At 30.3% G+C, this 20,925-nt stretch overlaps 2 protein-coding genes across 2 annotated transcripts; one reads left to right on the forward strand and one right to left on the reverse strand.

Moving 5' to 3' along the window:
* Nucleotides 1-26: 26 nt before the first annotated feature.
* LOC146900612 (GDSL esterase/lipase At4g28780-like) lies at nt 27-3,041 on the reverse strand. Its single transcript, XM_085734061.1, has 5 exons — nt 2,641-3,041; nt 2,347-2,492; nt 1,187-1,417; nt 814-1,060; nt 27-489 (listed from the first exon to the last, which is right to left on the reverse strand). Exons 1-5 carry the CDS (start codon nt 2,906-2,908, stop codon nt 266-268), a joined length of 1,116 nt encoding a protein of 371 aa, XP_085590187.1. The 5' UTR covers nt 2,909-3,041; the 3' UTR covers nt 27-265.
* A 15,144-nt stretch (nt 3,042-18,185) lies between these two features.
* Nucleotides 18,186-20,357, forward strand: LOC146900613 (GDSL esterase/lipase At5g55050-like). The gene is made up of 5 exons (XM_085739157.1): nt 18,186-18,471; nt 18,569-18,714; nt 19,056-19,289; nt 19,396-19,642; nt 19,982-20,357. The coding sequence occupies exons 1-5, from the start codon at nt 18,186-18,188 to the stop codon at nt 20,323-20,325; spliced, it is 1,257 nt and encodes a 418-aa protein (XP_085595283.1). The 3' UTR covers nt 20,326-20,357.
* Nucleotides 20,358-20,925: the final 568 nt, after the last annotated feature.

The following is a 20,925-nucleotide window of genomic DNA, read 5'->3' on the forward strand; positions in this document are numbered from 1 at the left end:
TTTTAAAATAAAAAATAACACAAGACTTAGACAAATAATAAGTCTTATTGTGACTTGAAAATGTTAAAATAGGAATAGGAATACAATGATAAATCTTATTGTGACTACATCCAAACAAAAATGAGACATTTTTATCTCATCCATCTGCATTTCACTTTGTGCACAATATTTATTCTCATCAAGACATATGACAATAGATGCCTGATTTATTTTCCTCTTACTTTAAGTAATGGGATATCATATAATATATAGGGTCTCAGCTGAATCAACAAGCTAGCTGACCAAAATTTTTTGGTGACACAAACTCTTTCCCTCCTGTAAAGAGAGTCACAGCAGCCAACTCTGAAGCTTTCTCAGTTGGATGAAACCAATCCCAAAACAAGAAATCATCACGATTAACACAAAGACTTGCGTTAAGGGCTTTCAAGCATGGACCTTCTCCATTGAACTTTCCAAGTCCACAACATGCTGATTGTGTATCCTTCAACCCTGCAATATGTTAAAACAAAAAATGAATATCCACGTCATCGGGTTTTAGGAAGTCAAAAGTGTCAAAAAAAATAGTATAAAATTAGTATGTTGACTGTCGGAGCACATTTTCTTATGTTTGGCCACTTTAATTTATTTTGCGATCCCGTATTTCCAATAATGAGTTTATGCTAAGTTTATGGGTCGAAATTAGTCGAGTTCAATCTCTTAGTGAAGTGATCTTAGATTAAACCTCACTGGTGTCGCTTTTTCCCTAAAAATCGAATGAGTAGACAAAAATAATTACTCTCTAAAAATAAATATTGAATTATTAACCATGCTTACCGAAGGTGGATGGACTTTTTAATAAGTCTGAGGTCATTTCAAAAGTGTTTGCAAACGAGTACTCAAAATCTTCAAACCCTGAACTCAACTTTTGCAAAAGAGCTTGAGTTGCTCTATGAAACACAATAGCAAAATCATTCAATGGCTTCACACAATTCCCTCCATTACCAGAGGTTACTGCAGGACAACACCCTATAGGTGCAACACTTAGGATGCCAAACTTTCTAGCCCCTAATTCATATAGACTCTGCAATATATTATCCAATACACAAAGTTATATATAAAAAATGCACTTATAAAAAGTAGGGTAGAAAAATAGTCAGAAAAATTTATACGGACTAAAAACATATTTATGAGTAAAATTATGTGATACCTTTAAATGAGAGAAATAGGTGAGTTGTAGAATAGAGAGATATTCCTCCACACCAACATGAAATTCAGTGTTGTTATTTGCAAAATCAAAGATGTCATTGCTACCTGTACTAATTAGAAACACTGCCTTTGAAATAAAACTATCAGCTTTGGCTGCCCCCAATATTTGGGTGATATTTCCACGGACCAGTGCAAATTGTTGCACCTGTTTTCCAAAGAAAACCACTTCTTGCTGCAAATAGGAGATCCCCACTTTATTTTATCGTTTAAATAACTATATACATAACTTTGTAAAAAAAATAAAGCAAAATAATAGATATGCATAAATTCTACTATTATATATAAATGGGTTAAATATATTTTTAATTCCAACAAAATGTTATCAAGGAACTACTTGGAGGATTAAAAGTAACCATTTCTAGTAAAAAGTCTTTAAAATATAGATTATTCTTAAAAACCACAATATTATAAACGATTAAAATTACAATTAAAATTTTATAAGGTCTAAACTTGAAAACTCATAATTTTGTAGGGACGAAAAATATGTTTCACCTATATAAATTATGTTAAAAAATTAGTAAACATAAATAAATAAAAGATATAAAAAGTACATGAAATTAACGAGGGTTTAAAATATTAATGTAGAAAGAATTCAAATTCTATACATTTAGAGTTTAATTTTATTTTTATAGTACAATATGGTAGTGCCACTTTCTTAAGTTATTTCCTAATTTTTACTAGCATCCATATAATGTGATTTGATTTGATTTAATTGGATGTATATATGTAGAGCAAAAGTTGTATATCGTGTATACAAATTAAAGCCATATAGAAATTATCAAATATGACATGTCTACAAACTGATATGCACAAGTTATGTATAAATTGAAATTAAGTCGAACAATTTTTATTTTTTTCTTTCCATTGGTTTAGTGGTCAACACAGACACAAATAAATGGGGAGGAAGAATAAGTGGTTGTGGATATTATTAGCTTTTACTTTTCGTAGCATTTTACTCTCTAAACTATAGTAGTGTATGTCGGGATGCTATAGAATATTCGACTAACAATTTCAACATTTAACGATAACATATTTACCTATCATATAAGGATAATATTGTACTATTAGGGAGAGTAAAGAGTTTGAAATACTAGTTATTACCCATTGTTTCTGTCCTGTTTGGCTTAGAATTCCAGATCCAGCTGAAGCAAAATTCACACCCTTCAAAATGTTCTGCTTAAAACCGTATTGGAATTTCTCCAAAGCCAAAAATGGTGGTGGACTCCTCTTGTAACCAAATTGTTTCGCTAATTTCCATAGACAAAAAAATAGGAAATGAATATTAAATCAATAAAACCATATAATGTGTGTACACTATTTCATCATGAAACTTCAATATTGTTCAAATCAAATATATTTTTTAGTAAAAAAATAAATATTGAAATGTGTATTTACCAATTTGGTCAGCAGTGTTGAGTCCATTGCTGAACCTTCCTGTGGCAACTGAAAAAGGAAAATCAATTCCATAATAAGGGACATTGGCTTTTGCTGTAGAGTTGATAAAATTGTTGGTTCCAACATCAAATGTTGAGTCTCCAAAAATGAATAATGTTGGTGCAGCCTTAACCTCATTAGCTACGTACATTTCAAGCATTGTGAGAGATAAGAGAACAAAGAAAAAGACTGAAGCATAATTAATAGAAAATTTATTGATTGATGTCATTTTATGTCCCTAATTTGTTCTAGAATCTCACACAACACTTATATTTCTATAACCTCTTACACTTAATGCAAAATACATTGCATGTCTTATACTTATATAAACATTTAAACGCATAAAAAGTAACTAAAAATGCAACAATGTAGTTTTTGTAGCATTGTCTCAATAAATAAATATTAAAATTTATAAGATTATAGAAACAAAGGTATCAACATGGCCGACCATTGACTGCTCTTGTAATAATCAGCAAGAACCGATCAAAGAAGAATCTTCTTAGTATATATGGTAATTGAGAATGCCATAAAATTTCCTACGTCTAAACCTGTTTGTTTGATTTATTTAAATTCCAAATAGTTCTTAAACTAATCGTAAGCATGAAAGTATTGTACATTAATCATGCAAATAATTCATCTGTGACAGATGCTTAATGCCAAAATTTGGTAGAGGTTAATTGCTTGCTATTAAAAAAAATTAACATGTATTTTTCAAACCAAAAAAAAAAAAAAATTAACATGTACATCTCATCAAATTATACAAAGATGTTTAAAAAAAAAATCAAACTATACAAAAGATGACACTTTATTACCCTTTCAAAAAAATATGACACTTTATTATTATGTCGGATTTTAAAATATATTTTAATTTTTAAAATGATTTCACAAATATTTACATGTTGAGATGTGATTAATGCATGTGTGCAAAAAAGTTATAAACGGGCAACCCGGTGCACTGAAGCTCTCGCATACGCAGGGTCCACCATTTGGTGTATTGTACGCAACCTTACCCTGTTTGCAAAAAAGTTATACATACATAAAATAAAAATTAAATTTGGCAATATGATTTTTACGGTGTTTTTTTTAAAAGTTAAGCCAATATATTTTTAAAAAAAATTGTTAGTAATTATAATTTTAAAAATTAAGATTGAGAGTATCATACAAAATATGTCCATATATTAATATTTTTTATTAAGTTATTTCTTTGTCAAAAAAAAAAGTTTATTAAATCATCTAAATACATTCTATTAATTTTTTTAATCAAAATAACTACTCTTTGTTAGGGGATATAAGAATGCAATGGTAGGGGGCTAGGTTTAAAATTGGGATAAGGTGCGGAGGTATTTAAGAAAAGTAAATTCAAAATATAAAGGGGTGTGAAAAGAAAAATAGAGATGCAAAATACTTAAATAGTCTACTTATATATATAAGAAAGGAAATGCCCCTTGAAATTACCAATTTGCCCCTATGAGGGGCATTTTGGTAATTCAATTATTGGAAGTGGTTTTTTTTTTTTTTTAAGGTTTGGCCTATGAATTTCCATTTTTGCCCCTAACCAATTTTTTTAATTATTTTCTTATTTTTATATTTTTAATAACATTTAATTATTTTCCAATTTTTATATTTTTAACTATTTTTCAATTTTTCCTCCCAAATTCAATTGCTTCTACATTGCCGTTGTGGGAGATTAAGGTATCGTTTGACCCGACTTTTTTCAAACTTCTCTACATTTTTAAGGAGAAGTTAGGCCGAATACAATATCAATTAAGTACTTACTAAAAAAAGTACTTTTTTTGAACGCATAAAATTGAATGGAATGAGCTTTGACCAGAAGCTGTTGAATGTTACTTTAAAAAACTACTTCTCGACAAGTTTTTTTTTTTTAAGGTTTGGCCTATGAATTTCCATTTTTGCCCCTAACCAATTTTTTTAATTATTTTCTTATTTTTATATTTTTAATAACATTTAATTATTTTCCAATTTTTATATTTTTAACTATTTTTCAATTTTTTCTCCCAAATTCAATTGCTTCTACATTGCCTTTGTGGGAGATTAAGGTATCGTTTGACCCGACTTTTTTCAAACTTCTCTACATTTTTAAGGAGAAGTTAGGCCGAATACAATATCAATTAATTACTTACTAAAAAAAGTACTTTTTTTGAACGCATAAAATTGAATGGAATGAGCTTTGACCAGAAGTTGTTGAATGTTACTTTAAAAAACTACTTCTCGACAATTTATTTCACAAGCACCTCTTTTCAACTCACGCCGGGAACTTTTTCTTTATTTTTTAATATTATATTTCATTATGTTTTTTTCTTCCATTTAACTTTTTTTTAACCGTTCCATTAATTTTTTAAGGAGATTCCATTTAATTTTATTACCTTTTTTTCAAAGGAATTTTATTATCTTTTTATCACTTATATATTTAATTTCAATATCGTTTAATCATCACAATCTCACAAATATTTTTATTCACGATGTCATTTAATGATCCCAAATATTTTTATCTCCTTTTTTCAACCTCGCGAATATATACACACATTAACGTTTAGAGTAATATTTTATGTCCGTCTGTCTGTTTTTTTGTTACGCTAATGCATGTAATTTTTTTAGTGTTGCTTGGTTGAGTGCTACCTCACCAATTTTTTTTAACTATATTCCAATTTTTATATTTTTAAAAACTTTTAACTATTTTACAATTTTTTATTTTTAACTATTTAAAACTAAGTTGATGGTTCATGGTTTTTAAGGTTTATATTTTGACATATTAAAATGATTCACAATTATCCGTCATTTTACCATCTATCCTTTCAATGTAATCTTTCAGACTGAATATTACTAAGCATATGTGAAGAGACTGAATATTGCTCAGTTGATATTACTTTTTTGATGTCAAAGAGATTTTTTATTTTTTAACGGTCAAAATATTAATAACCAAGTTCCTACACAAGACGCTAAAGAGTTTAATGTGTTTCTTTCGTTCATTTTGTGTCATGTAAATATTGGTGTTAATCCCTTTTTGGTAACTCTATGACAGTAGCGCTCACTTTTATAATTTTAACTATTATGTAATTTATGTTGTTTTCCTGCTCTTGATAAAGCTTTCATAAATATTTTGATAAAGTTTTTTAATTTTTGTGCAATATTCATTAATTTGTTCATTTTTCCTTCGGAACAATTTTTTTACAAAATAAGTTACTGAACCCCATGCCTTAAACCATGCATCACAAATATTTGGATTATGCGAACTTCATTCTCAAATTTACTAAGAATGGTAATATTCCGTAATTTGAACATCTCTCCTTTAAAACAAGTTTTTAAAAGTGCGTATAATTCACATGAAAGGACTCGATACTAAATTGCAGTTAATATCTGCCTTTGCTGTAGATCATGTGAAATGATTTATATACGTTGAAACTGAAAGGCAAAATGATATAAATCAAGTAGAGAGACATTCAACTATCTGTCTGATTTAGAAGTTTGTTCACCTGAAAGGAATGGATACTAAATTGCAGTTACTATCTACCTTTGTTGTAGATCATGTGAAAGGATTTATATACGTGGTACTAAATTGCAGTTAATATCTGCCTTTGCTCGGGGTGGCAAAAATACACATGCCCATGGGTACCCGTGGGTAAAATCCGTCACGGGTATGGAGCGGGTAGCTAAACTGGTATCCACGGGTATAATAAACGGGTATTTGACTACCCATTATTATATGGACATAGACACGGATTGGATTGTATCCATACCTATGGGTACCCATACCCGATAATAAATTAAGTAAATTACTAATATATCTTTATATATCATATCTTATTACTTAAAGTTGGTACCTTATTGAAGAAAATTTTACCCCCCACCTAAAAATCCTCAATAATAACCTATTTTTATTTTAAATTTTTTTAATTCATCTTATTAAGTTCACCATTTCTACTTCATTCACATCATAAAACATATAGATTATATAAGAATCATGAATTTTCTATGAATTATGTATGATTAATGAAATTTGAGTGGATTATGTATGGATGTTTAAAAGTTGAAGTTTTTTGGTAATTAAAAAAAGTTATTATTTGTACCAAAAAATAAATAAATTCAAAACTCCATGGGTACCCATGGATACCTCAATACCCACGAGTACCGGTATAGTGAGTACCCACGAGGATACGGGGCGGGCACGGGTATCATATTATCCGTACCCATGGGTATCCATTGACATCCCTAGCCTTTGCTGTAGATAATGTGAAAAGATTTATATACGTTGAAGCTAAAACACAAACTGATATAAATTAGGTAGAGAGGCTTTCAGCTATCTATCTGATGCAGAAGTTTGTTCGCCTGAAAGAACTGGATACTAAATTGCAGTTACTGTCTTTGCTGTAGATCATGTGAAATGATTTATATATGTTGAAGCTGAAAGTCAAAATGATATAAATCAGGCAACTTTGGTAATAGGGTTTTCATTGGTTTATAGATAGATATCAATTATTACTGGAAAAGTGTTTCTACCGCTGACAAAATATGTTTTCATTTGTTACTTGTGATCAAACCATTTTAAAGATTTAATTTTGTAATCCGTAATGCAAGAGTACTCTAAATATTGTATTATGGTTTATAATTATCTGTCATTTCACAATCTATCCTTCCAATATAATATTTTGTCAAATACGTTACTGAACCCCCGTGCGAAGCACGGGTTTGTAACTAGTTTTTATAAAAAGAAAAAATTAAACAGATAGTGATATAGTTCAATCCAGTGTCCTTTTTACATTGATTTTACTTTAATCACCTTATATGTTACTTACGCGTAATTGCGTGCCTACATGTCATGTTTGTTTGTTGATGATTATCAGATAGTATGTTATCAACTTCTAAAAGAGCTTACCGATGTAGATAGTGATCGTTATTTCTGATTGATTGGGTTGGACAATCGTTTCAACCAGGTCTTACACACTCTAACATGTGATGGTATTGCTCCAGCTCCATCGGATAAATGGATGATCATGCCATATATGGGTTTCCTTATTGAACAGATATACAAGCATGCGATGGTCCTATTGTCCATAAAAAATAAGCAATCAGAAACCTTATTCCCTTTACGCGGTGCACCTTCGCATAGAAATCGATTGTGTCTAGCACATGTGGATGCCAACCATTTTATGATGGTATATTTGAACAACGAGTATTCAATTACTCACACTTCCATGCTATGGTCACATTAATGTTGAGATTATGCAAAGTCATAGGATAAAAGATATGTCGATATGACGATTTAATAGACCAATCTATATCAGACGACAGGTTATAAGGTAATATGAGATGATGGTTTGTTCATTTTTGCTTATGATTGTCATAAGTTCAACATTTTAGGATGATCCTAAAGAGTATAAATGAACATTTCTTTGTGTTTATCCTTGTTGGTATTCTGCGAGACTGTAATATTGTATCTGCATATTATGTGTGTCTAGTTTATATTTCTTATTGCTTTAATCATTTGAGAAACTTATGGTATAAAGCTTACTTAAAGAATTCCATAAGCTTCTGAGATACTACAGACATAGTTTAAAGAATTCAAGAATGCAGAACACGATGATACTATGGTATTATATATGTTAGGACACAGAGGACATAGTCCATCGGCGAACTTCAACAATAACTTGGATTTTGTTGAATCTTTCCTCTGTGTTGGACTAAAGGATGACAACGAGTACATGAGTCGTACTGTGATGACATTATTAAGTTGTAACCTTTATTATTTATTTAAAATGGTATTCCATTTTTTAAACAATTTCATGCATTAAGTTAGTAGGTTACTAGGTACCAACATGGTTAAGATGTAATTTTTTTTTTTTTTTTTTGCAGAAAAGTTAGTTGATGGCGCCTTTGCAGTTGTACTATACTCATTTTATATATAAAAAAAATTATATAATAAGAACTTATGCTTTAAAGCTTACTTAAGTTGTATATTTAAGCACTACCTAATTTCACTTGATCAAGAGTTAAAACATATATGTTTTATACAAAAAGTCAAATTTATTGGATATTTACTTGAAATCCTAATTTACCAATTTTCATATGCATGACAAAAATGCATCTACGTAATTCATGTTTAATGATTATTGATATTTTACTTTGTTTAATTGATAATATGGTTAAGTTTCATTTTCTTTATAATTGTCATAAGTTAGACATTTTTGAAAGATTCTAAAGATCATATGTGAGTCTTTCATTGTGTTTATCTTTGTTGGTATTTTGCGATCTTATAATGTTGTATTAGCTTATATGTGCGTTTAATTTATATTTCTTATTGCTTTAATCATTTGGGAAACTAATGTTATAAAACTTAATTAAATTGTATATTTAAACCCTTTAAAAAAAAAGTTGTATATCTAAACATTGTCTAACACATAAGTTTAATAATGATTGTTCCTTATAAATAAAGTAAAAGTTGATATGTAAGTTAATACCTAATGGCGCATTTGCAGTTGTAATGTGCTCATTTTTGCAATAAAGCTTACTTAAGTTGTATATCTAAGAATTGTCTAATTCCATTGAACATATGAGTTAAAAATGATCGTGTCTTATACATAAAGTTAAATTTATAGGATATTTAATTGAGGTCTTGAATTACCGATTTTCATATGCATGACTCATCTTTATCTGCATGATTCTAATTTAATATTTATTGGTATTTTACTTTGTTTAATTGATAATATGGCTAAGTTCAATTTAGCTTATGATTGTCATAAGTTTTCATATTTGGAAGATTCTAAAAAGCATAATAAAACCTTTCATTGTATTTATTTTTGTTGGTATTTTGCATGCTTATAATGTTGTATTTGCATATTATATGCACTTAATTTATATTTTATGTTGCTTTAATCATTTGAGAAATTTATGCTATAAAATTTAATTAAGTTGTAATCCTAAGCATTGCATAATTTCACTTTACGCATAAGTTAAAAACAGTCATGTCATATACATAAAGTTAAATTTTTAGAATATATAATTAAGGTCCTGAATTACCAATTTTTATATGCATGACTGAATTGCATCTACATGATTCATGTTTAATGTTTATTGGTATTTTACTTTGTTTAATTGATGATATGACTAAGTTTCATTGTTGTTTATGATTGTCATAAGTTTGAGATTTTTGAAAGATTCTAAAGATCATAAGTGAGTCTTCCATTGTGTTTATCCTTATTGGTATTTTGTGATCTTGTAATGTTGTATTAGCTTATTATATGTGTCTAATTTATATTTCCTATTTCTTTAATCATTTGAAAAACTTGTGTTATAAAACTTATCTAGGTTGTATTTCTAAGCACTAACTAATTTCACTTGACGTGTAAGTTAAAAATGATTGTACCTTATACATAAAGTAAAAGTTGATGTGTAAGTTAACACTTAATGACGTCTTTGATGTTGTATTGTGCTCATTATATATATATATATATATATATATATATATATATATATATATATATATATATAAAGCATTTATGCTATAAAACTTACTTATGTTGTACTTTTAAACATTATCTAATTTCAAGTCAGCCAAGCTAGTGAAATCAACACCTACTCAGTTTGATGCTGCTACTTTACAAGAGATCAAGGTTCTCTGAGGATTTAAATGTCAAGTCAGCCATTACTCAGTTTGATGCTACTACTTTACATAGAAGTTGTGCTCGAAGGGAGCATGCTAATTTCAGAACCCATTTGTCGTCGATGGAGATGGAGATTAGACGTTGGAAGGTGTTAATTCACTAGTTCAGGATGGGTATGATACGTTCTGCTACGCGTATGTCTTATGCACCATCAAGAGATCAAGGTTCTCTGAGAATGTTGGCTGTAGGGGTTACCCCAGACCATGAATTTGCTGCCCACCATCAAAAGGAGCAGTTGGAAGGTGCTGATTTCACTAGCTTGGGGATGGGTATGCTACGTTCTGCTAAGCGTATGCCTTATGCAACCTCAAGAGATCAAGGTTCTCTGAGAATGCCGATTGCAGGGGTTACTCTAGACCATGAATTTGCTGCCCACCATTAAAGGGAGCAGTTGGAAGATACTGAGTTCACTAGTTTGGAAATGAATATGTTACGTTCTGCTAAGCGTATGTCTTATGCACCGTCAAGACAAGATTCTCTGATGATGTGGCTGCAGTGGTTACCCCAGCATTGGATGCAGTTGATGCAGCTAATTCTGATTTAAGTATTATCCGCTGCTTCCCCAGATATGGTACACGGGGAACCTGTGAAAGGTTTTACATTAGCTGATGCATAAGGGAAAAGGATTTTTCGTACTAGAAAACGAACTGAGACTAGAAAGTGGAGTTCGAGGTCAGAAGCTGAACGTGAAGAAAGAATAATCGCATAAATAAAAGTCAATCAAGGGGTTGGACTGATGATGAAAAAGATGCCTTTGACTATGGTGCTCTGACATACGATGGCAATGTTTTTGCAATGTTAAAGGATAAGCAACTGGGCTCGATTATTTATGATTGAACTTGTTCTGCAATTCAAGGTAGAATCTACAAATATAATAATGTGAAACCTTGGAAGCTTTTCGATGGTGTGCTAGAATTTAACCCTGTCAATCTTGTTCCTACTAGGGAACATCCATATTTTGAACAATACAAGGTTGCTGTTCAAAGAGTTTTGGATATTTCAGAGCCTTCTGCGCCTTTGACCAAACCTTCTGCGAAAGATTCCCATGCAGTTTGTTTCGCGATAGACACTTGTTAACAATTACTCCTTAAATCAAAACCATAATGAATTTGCAGGGTCCCTTTCTCCCTGAGAATCAGAGTGTTAACACCAAAAATTTGAGGAAATTTATGGTACGAAACATATTATTTGTCAAAAAAAAATTGTTCAATAATGTTTAAGTAATTTATAGTTAAATATTTAGGTGTTTAATGTAAATAACTAAGAAGAAGATAGGGCTTTCATTCTTTGATAGAAGTCCTAACTAAACTCTAGTACGAAAGAACTCATACTATAATAGATTTATTTAACAAAAAAAAAGAGATTACATGGAATTTCTATCATAATTATAAAATTGTTTCTTTTGTGTTTCTTTGGAGGAGGGCTCGGTTGTTAATATTTTTGCGGTGACTCATTTGTATTGGATGAAATGTGTGATCTTTTAATACAATATTTGTTTTTACCACAACAATAATAACAATTAAAGCATTCTCTTTTTAGATGGATTAGAATGAGAATAAAATGATTTTATGAAAAAATATCTTTTTATAAATTCATATTTTGAATAACATTTGTAAAATAATTTTGAAAAAAGATGACTCAGTTTGTAACCTTCAGTAAAGTACAAAAATTAGTAAACTGCAAATTACTCTACAAAGAGACATTTCAAAGAAGCAGTGGCTCATGAATGAGTCAGATGCAGACAATGAGGTATTTCTCCTTGAAATCTGCAAAAAATTACTCAAAGCTTCATATGACGATAGGATTTCTAACAAACCATATTTTTCTACAAAAACTGAAATATATCTCACTCAATTACAACCATATTTTTCTAACAAATTTTTATAACTTGTGTCGCAGCCGTCAATGCAACCTAAATACCAGTCATTATCATCGATTGGTAATGATAGGTGTGGCTTCAATCACTTGAATTTAATTTTAAAAACGGTACAAATTAGGAAAACGCTTGGAGCAAGTATCTGCTGTCAACTGCTTCAATCACTACTACAAAAATCCGGAAAAATGTGCTACATTTGGGATAGGTGTGGCATACAACTATCAAATTTCTAATTGAAAGGTCTCTTTTTAAAACTATAGGATTTTCTTTGCATTTGAAGCAATGTTGAACAAATTCCCCCATTAACAAGTTGAGATGATTATATTTAAAAAAAACTTCAACCAGGAATTGTTTATGGGCATCAACCTTTATGTACAAAGATTTTACCTTTTGTAAGAATGAGCTCAAAGCACCATCTTTGGTGTGTCGTTCTTCACTAATAAATGTCATAAGATTTTCTATACTTGCTTTTATGGTTGAATTCCACATAAACTCACACCTCAATATGTTAATGTTTATTTATATTTTACTTTACTTAATTGATAATATGGCTAAGCTTCATTTTTGTTTATGATTATCATAAGTTTAACTAAAGGTCATAAGTGAGTCTTCTGTTGTTTTTATCCTTGTTGGTATTTTGCGATCTTGTAATTTTGTATTAGTTTATTATGTGCGTTTAATTTATATTTCCTATTTCTTTAATCATTTGAAAAACTTGTGTTATAAAGCTTACATAAGTTGTGTTTCTAACCACTATTTAATTTCACTTGACGCATAAGTTAAAAATGAATGTGCCTTATACACAAATTAAAAGTTGAGATGTAAGTTAATATTTAATGGCGCCTTTGATGTTATATTGTGTTCATTTTATATATAAAAAAACTATATAATAAACATTTATGTTATAAAACTTACTGAAGTTGTGTTTCTAAACATTGTCTAACTCCACTTGACGCATAATATAAAAAATGGGCGTGCCTTATACATAAAGTCAAATTTATAGGATATTTACTTAAGGTCTTGAATTAACAATTTTCATATGCATGACTGAATTGCATCTACATGATTCATGTTTAATGTTTATCGGTATTTTACTTTGTTTAATTGATAATACAAATTCAATTTTGGTTATGATTGTCATAAGTTTTACATTTTTGAAAGATTCTAAAGATCATAAGTGAGCCTTCCATATTGTGTTTATCTTTGTTTTTATTTTGCGATCTTGTAATGTTGTACGTATTAGCTTCCATGTGCGTTTAATTTATATTTCCTATTTCTATAATCATTTGAAAAATTTGTGTTATAAAACGTATATAAGTTGTATTTCTATGCATTTCCTAATTTCACTTGACGCATAAGTTAAAAATGATTGTGTCTTATACATAATGTAAAAGTTGTGATGTAAGTTAACACTTAATGACACCTTTGATGTTGTATTGTGCTCATTTTGTATAAAAAATTCTATATAATAAATATTTATACTGTAAAGCTTACTTATGTTGTATTTCTAAGCACTTTGTAATTTCACTTGACGCATAATTTAAAAATGGTTGTGCCTTATACTTAAAGTCAAATTTATAGGATATTTACTTGAGATCCTGAATTACCAATTTTCATATGCGTGACTGAGTTGCATATACAAGATTCATGTTTAATGTTTTTTGGTATTTTACTTTGTTTGATTGATAATATAACTAAGTTTCATTTTTTTCTTATGATTGTCAACCCAGAGTTGATTTCAAAAATCGAGTAGTCTACAGCTAAATATAAAATTTTACGGGCTTCCACTTTCACATCCACAACTGAATTAAGTGAAAGTTTTGTGCTATGTAATAATTTGAATATTGCTTATCCTTTCCTTTTCCATTTATAAATTAAATTTGCAAAGTTTTTATTTTTCCCTATTATTGTTCGTATCTTTTTGCTTTCACCATGAAAGATTGTTTGTATCGTTTTATCTTTTTTGTAAATTTTGAAAGATGATTAGCCCACAAGATGGGAAAAATTCAATGATCATGTGTCAGCAGCCTTGCAAAGTTATGTATATTGATAATTACACGCGATTCACATTTGTATGCGAAAAGTTTCATAAGCTTTAGGGATATATCGAAACTACAATTTTAGGTTTGATAAAGGAGAAGTTGTGAGGTTTTGAACCAACTGACAAATGCATATGGGAAATACAATGACAAACATCGTTGAATATGCGCAAAGTCAGTTGAAAAAGTATATGACTAGTAGTATGTGTGATTTATGTACAAACTGAAAATATGTTCACAACATGTTAAAGTCAAAGCATACTCAGATACACACATCATTTCAACACAAGTATGATAATGCTTGAACATTGATTCAAAGAAAGATGTTGTGGTTTAAGTTGGTTAGATAAATATCAACGAACACTTTGCATTTTCTTGTAGATGAGGCTGATCGAGCAGTAAGATGTGGTACGTATAAAACTAAATGTGGTTGTTTAATTTTGATCACATATGATTTTTTGTGTGCGTGTACAATTGCCAATAAGATCAAGAACAACACCCCATCCGTTCGGATGATTCACACTCACTAGAAGAAGTTGCGGTTTGAATATGAAGATGATCCTACATATAGAAAGGTGGATATATATCTTCTACCATAATGAGATTTGTTTCGCATATGGTATTTTGAACACTATTTGGTTTGATGTTTGTTATGTTTGTCTTCTGCATTCTGTTTCGGTACTAGTACACTTTGGAATATATAAACCGAGCGAAATATATATGTTTTAGATTATATAATATGAACAATGTCTTCTTTAGTCCCATGAAGACATACTTTGCCTACATGATGTACAGTGAATCAGGTATTTCAGATTATATTGTCCAAACTAGAACATAGAAGTTCAGATTATAAAATCCAAACTACCCCAATAAAAAAACAATGCAGAATTCATGCATTCTAACTAACATACTGTTACACAATATAGGCTCGGTTCAGTGCTGCTAATTTCAACATGAATGTGCATATTAAAGAGAAATTTTGGCAGTTTGTTTGTACCGGAGAGCACCTTTATGCGTCCACCTTCAAGAAATTTCAATACAAAAGATGTGTCAAAGGAGGATAAACATATTGTACGATCAACAAAGCAATCATCTTCACTTTGGGAGCATGTTGACTCTCGCGATCCACATACACATGCTTCATATACCAAGTTAGCAGACTCAAGCAAGAAAAGTTCTTGTAAAAGTATTATGTTTCATAATACTAACCCATGAAAAGTTAAAGTCAACTTTTCATAGAAAGACAAAATCCAGTTGTTCATGCATAAATTTAATGAAAAGGTGGTGGATGTAGCCGGTTGTGGTCATTGTGGATTTTGTACAGTTGCACACCTACGTGACATGTATGTTGATCATTATCAGATGGTCTATTATCAACTTCTAAAAGAGCTCACATATAAAGATAATAATCTTTATTTTTGACTGATTGTGTAGGAGAGACACTTCAATGAGGTCAGACACGCTCTGACCAGTAATGTTGTTGGACCTGCTCCATCAGATAAATGAATAATCATGTCGGATATGGGTTTCCCCATTGCACATAGATACAAGCATGTGGTGATTCTAATGTCCATCAATAGAGGGCAATCGAAAACATTTTTCCCTTTACGTGATGCACCTGAATGACGTGTCTAGCATACGGTGCACCTTCTAATAGAAATAGAATGATGTGTCTAACACATGTGAATGACAACCATTTTATGATGATATATTTGAATAATGGTTGTCCAATTCCTTACACTTCTGTGATATGAAGACAACACTATCAATAAGATGAAAAGTCATGGGATGAAAGATATCTAGGTAGGATGATTGCTTATAATGAACTAAGTTGTGCAACATGTTATGAAGTAGTAGGAGATGAGATTTTTTCCTTGATAAAAACCTTGACCCTAAAGAGAAGGTTATTGTTGATAAGAAGGGTGGAAATGGAGACTGAAAATGATGAAAACCTTGGACTTGATGATTGTAGCATATACCTTGGAGCAGATTAGTTGAAATGTATATAGCATTAAGAACTCTAATGTTTTTTTGATTTAATTATGAGTAAACAGGCAATTACCCCCCCCCCCCCCCCCCGCGCGAAATTGTAAGTTTCGTCAATTACCCCCCTGAAATTAACAAAACTTCAATTACGCCCTGAAATTGCACAACGTTAATCAATTTACCCTCTCCGTCAAATTCTTCTGTTAGTCAACATGACGTTTTGCAAATACCCCCTGAAGTTTTGCACTTATGTGCAAAATACCCTCCTGAACTTGAAAATTTATATATTTTTTTCTTATACTTAACTCAAAAGATATTAAAGTCAAACAATTAATAGTTAACTTTAATATTTAAGTTATTTAAGACGCATTCTCTGAATTATCATGATAGAAACTGGTATCAAACATAGAAATATAACAGAAATAATTTACTTTTATTGATGATACAATAGGAATAACATGAATAGCTCTAATGAGTATTTTGAACTGCTTCTTTTTCTATCAAAACAAAGACACGAAATCATTTCAAGCAGTTTTTTGAACTTCGGGACAATTTAGATTATAGAATCTGAAATATGGTTCAGATTCTATAATCTAAGCAAATGGTATTTTGGAAGAAAAAAATAGAGAGCGCGAGAAACACATAAGGAGGAAAAAAAGTAATAACATTTCATATTTCTCTTACTGTCTTTGATTAGGTCTAGCTCATTTTAATTTCTTTGAGCGTTGCTCTTTTGGTCACCAAAAAGTAAATAGTACATTTTTTATTGTGTGTTTGATAACTTCCAAAGTTGTTTTTCAGAATAGCAACCATCTCGAATTTTTTGCTTGAGTTAGTTTATTTAATCCTCTTTTTGTAGATCTTCTAACTCTAAGTCCAATCGAATTAATTAATTAATTAATTAATTAAAATGTAGTAAAAAGTAGAGAAAGCAAATATCTAATTATGGAACGAATTATCATTTTTATCATATATATACTATAATCTTTGAGTTAGTTAGTCTCCTAAATTTACAAAATTGTAATCTCGTTCCTCAAATTAAAGAACATTAGTCAATCTAATTAGCCTCCTAAATTTAAGAAATAGTAATTTAGTTCACAAATTAAAGATCCTTAGTCAATTTACCCTCTAGCCAAAAATTTCCTTATAAAACCAACTCTTAAAATAAATGAAACACTTGCATATTATTTTGACTCATCGCATGCATCAAAACAAATATATAACCTTTTAAAATGATGGTATTGTATTTTAAAAAAGGATTAACTTTACTCGTGTTATTAGACTAAATTTTCAAGAGCGTTTGTATGAGATAACACATTTTTTATTTTATTTTATTTTAATTAAAGTCATGAGTTTGAGTTCAGTCTTGGGCATGCAGTTACGTGAAAACTCTTAGGAAGAGTTGCCACCCATTTCGGTTCTCCAAAACTAGAGAGATTAGTTTACACAATTGTGCGCAGAGGATACCCGACTTACCAAAAAAAATCACTTCACAAATTTAAAAGAGTGATTGAAATTGTGATTCACTTCTTTTTATGAATTATGCCCAAAGGCTCACATGGTGGATCCATGATGTAATTCATCAACAAACGGCCAAGCATTAATTTGACAATTATTTTAATAAACAATGAAATAGGTATGAACGTATGTATATACTTGGATTATGCTCAAAGCAGTTGTTGCCGATGATAACAATGGGACTATGGTACAGTCGGCCATGTCCATGTCCATGTCTTTTGTTTTACAACTCATGTTACTTCTTTTATTTGAAACAATGACAACAAATTTAACGTTACATTTTGTTAATTTACAGATTTCAATAACAATTAAATAAACACATAGATTTTGTCATTTGTTACTAGAGATGTTCTGTCCAGGACATATAGTATAAGCCATGAAGCTATGGTAATAAATGTATAAGCCACACAAATGACATTATTCAATGGTGATAAAAGTTCTATTATTGCAAAAAATTACTATGCTTTGGTCATTTTATTTCTTTTATACTTTGTGGCCATGCTTGACAAGTTTGTAGCTGATGAGATTAAAGATGCACCAACATTATACCTATTTGGTGACTCAACATTTGATGTAGGAACTAACAATTTTCTCAACTCTAAAACAAAAGCAAACAGCCCTTACTATGGGATAGATTTTCACATTTCATTTCCCACTGGAAGGTTTAGCAATGGTTTCAACACTGCTGACCAAATTGGTAAATAAAATGTTGAATTTTCATATAAATAAAATATTGTATGAGATTTTATTGATTTTGTTGTATTAATTAATTTTTTTCTTTTTGTAAAAACTAGCTAGGCAATTCGGTTATAAGAAAAGTCCACCCTCATATTTGGATTTGGAAAAACTTCAATATACTTTCAAGCAGAATATTATGGTTGGTGTGAATTTTGCATCAGGAGGGTCTGGAATTCTCAGATATACCGGGTACAAACAATCGGTAACTTCTTTAATTTTGATTACATTATTATTAGTACTAGTTAGTAGTATATTATGTATTTGGTCCTCCAATTAAGTCACCTAATATTTTAAGAAGACAGATATTTTTTTTTTTGAAAGAAGACAGATATTTTAACAACCAAAATATTATAATTTTGGGACACCACAAAAAAATACGACTAAAATAAGTGTTAGGTTGATTAAAAGAGAGAAAAAAATTGTGATTAAATCAAATCCTTTGTATGCAATATATAAAAGTATAGGAATGATTAAAAATATGAAATAATTTAAAGGATAAAAAAAGGTTGAAAAATTATATAGTTCGAAGTATTTTCTTTGCAGGGAGAAGTGATTTGCCTTGAAAAGCAGGTGCACCAATTTGCATTAGTCCGTGAAAATATCACTAAGACATTGGGGCCAGAAAAAGCTGCTAATTTTGTTTCAAAGGCTTTGTTTCTCATTAGTATTGGTAGCAATGACCTCTTTGATTATGAACGTAATGAAAGTGGAGTATTTCATTTGGGCAAGGAAGAAAATTTGGCAGTTCTACAACTAAACTATTACTCTTATATAAGGGTACGTACATAATTTTCTATAATTACGACTCACACTTTACGCATCAATCACTTGCGCTAATTCTAGGTGCTAAAACTAGATCAAATTGATTTATTGGGAACTGCAGAAACTATATGAATTAGGGGCTCGAAAATTTGGCATCCTAAGCATTCCACCTATAGGATGTTATCCTGTTGTAACTTCTACCAATGGAGGGAATTGTGTGAAACCACTGAATGATTTTGCTGTTGCTTTCTACAAAGCAACTCAAACTCTTCTGCAAAAGTTAAGGTTGGAGTTGGAAGGATTTGAGTATTCACTTGGCAACACTTATGCAATGTTCACCACCATGTTAAAACACCCATTGGTGTTTGGTAAGCACCAAATAATAATACAACATTTATAGATAAAATGGATATTAAATTAAAGTGTTTACCTTTAAAAAAAATTATTGAAATGTTCAAGACATTAATTTTGACGCATCTCGATAATTCAGATTTTCGTAATTTAATACAGACCACAATCAGTTTGACAAAATATGCATCCAATGAAAATTTAAGTGGTGTAACAATATCAAATACTAGTTTAGAGTAATTTGATCCCTCGTCATGTATATAACTTAGTCAGATCTACATGAGGAAAAAAAAAAAAACAGGACGTGTAGGCATTATCAGATGTTTAAAATTTAAATAATCTTATCCATAATTGTGTAGGATTGAATGATACGAAGTCAGCATGTTGTGGAATTGGGAAGTTGAATGGAGAGGGTCCATGTTTGAAAACCTTGAAAGAAAATCGTTGTGGAATTGGAATGTTCAATGAAGATGGTCTACTATTTAAATCCTTGAATGACAAGCTTTTGGGAATAAGAAAGTTCTATATTGAGGATCCTTGCATGAAACTCTTGAACATCAATCTTTGTGTGGATCGTGATAATCACTTATTTTGGGATTGGTTACATATCACAGAGAGAGCTTCAAAATTGATAGCTGAAATGGTATTTGAAGGAGGGATTGAGTTTGTGTTTCCGAAGAATTTCAGGCAATTAGTTTCTTGATGTATCCAATTATTTGATCATGTATGCACCTTATAGAGAACATAAACTCACTTATTCCATGTTTAATTATAATATACTCCCTCCGTTTTAAAATGAGTGTCGTTTTAGGTGTTTACACACATATTAAGAAATGCAATGATTAAGAAAAAGATAATGGTTATTTTACCAAATTATCCTTATTAACTATTGGTTAGTTTTAAAAGTAATACTTTGGAAGTAGTGTACAGAGTATTAATTGGAGGGTACAATTGAAAAGAAAAAGTTATTACTGCATTGGAAACTAAAAGCGACACTCATTTTGAAACAAATTTTTTTGGCTAAAGCGACACTCATTTTGAAACGGAGGGAGTATTAAAAAAAGGGGCAACCCGGTGCACTGAAGCTCCCGCATACACAAGGTCCGGGAAGGGATCCCACCATTTGGTGTATTGTACGCAGCCTTACCCTGTGTTTTTACACAAGAGGCTGTTTCCAGGACTTGAACCCGTGACCTTACAGTCACATGACAACAATTTTACTGCGCCAAAGTTACCCCTCTTTAATTATAATATATTATTGAGACAAACAAAACAAATGATAAAATATATGATAAAAAAAAAA

The sequence above is a fragment of the Medicago sativa genome, chromosome 8 (genome assembly GCF_051527215.1).
Source record: "Medicago sativa cultivar Bolivia chromosome 8, Bolivia_mono, whole genome shotgun sequence".
Taxonomy (NCBI): Eukaryota; Viridiplantae; Streptophyta; class Magnoliopsida; order Fabales; family Fabaceae; genus Medicago; species Medicago sativa.

Bases quoted from the DNA above. Each gene is read 5' to 3' on its own strand.
- LOC146900612 (XM_085734061.1), bottom strand. From the start codon at position 2,908: ATGACATCAATCAATAAATTTTCTATTAATTATGCTTCAGTCTTTTTC. The intron at 2,493-2,640 runs GTAAATACACAT...TATGGAAATTAG, and splicing joins CAACACTGCTGACCAAATTG to CGAAACAATTTGGTTACAAG. The intron at 1,418-2,346 runs GTAATAACTAGT...TCCTATTTGCAG, and splicing joins AAACAGGACAGAAACAATGG to CAAGAAGTGGTTTTCTTTGG.
- LOC146900613 (XM_085739157.1), top strand. From the start codon at position 18,186: ATGACATTATTCAATGGTGATAAAAGTTCTATTATTGCAAAAAATTAC. The intron at 19,290-19,395 runs GTACGTACATAA...TGGGAACTGCAG, and splicing joins ACTATTACTCTTATATAAGG to AAACTATATGAATTAGGGGC. The intron at 19,643-19,981 runs GTAAGCACCAAA...ATAATTGTGTAG, and splicing joins AAAACACCCATTGGTGTTTG to GATTGAATGATACGAAGTCA.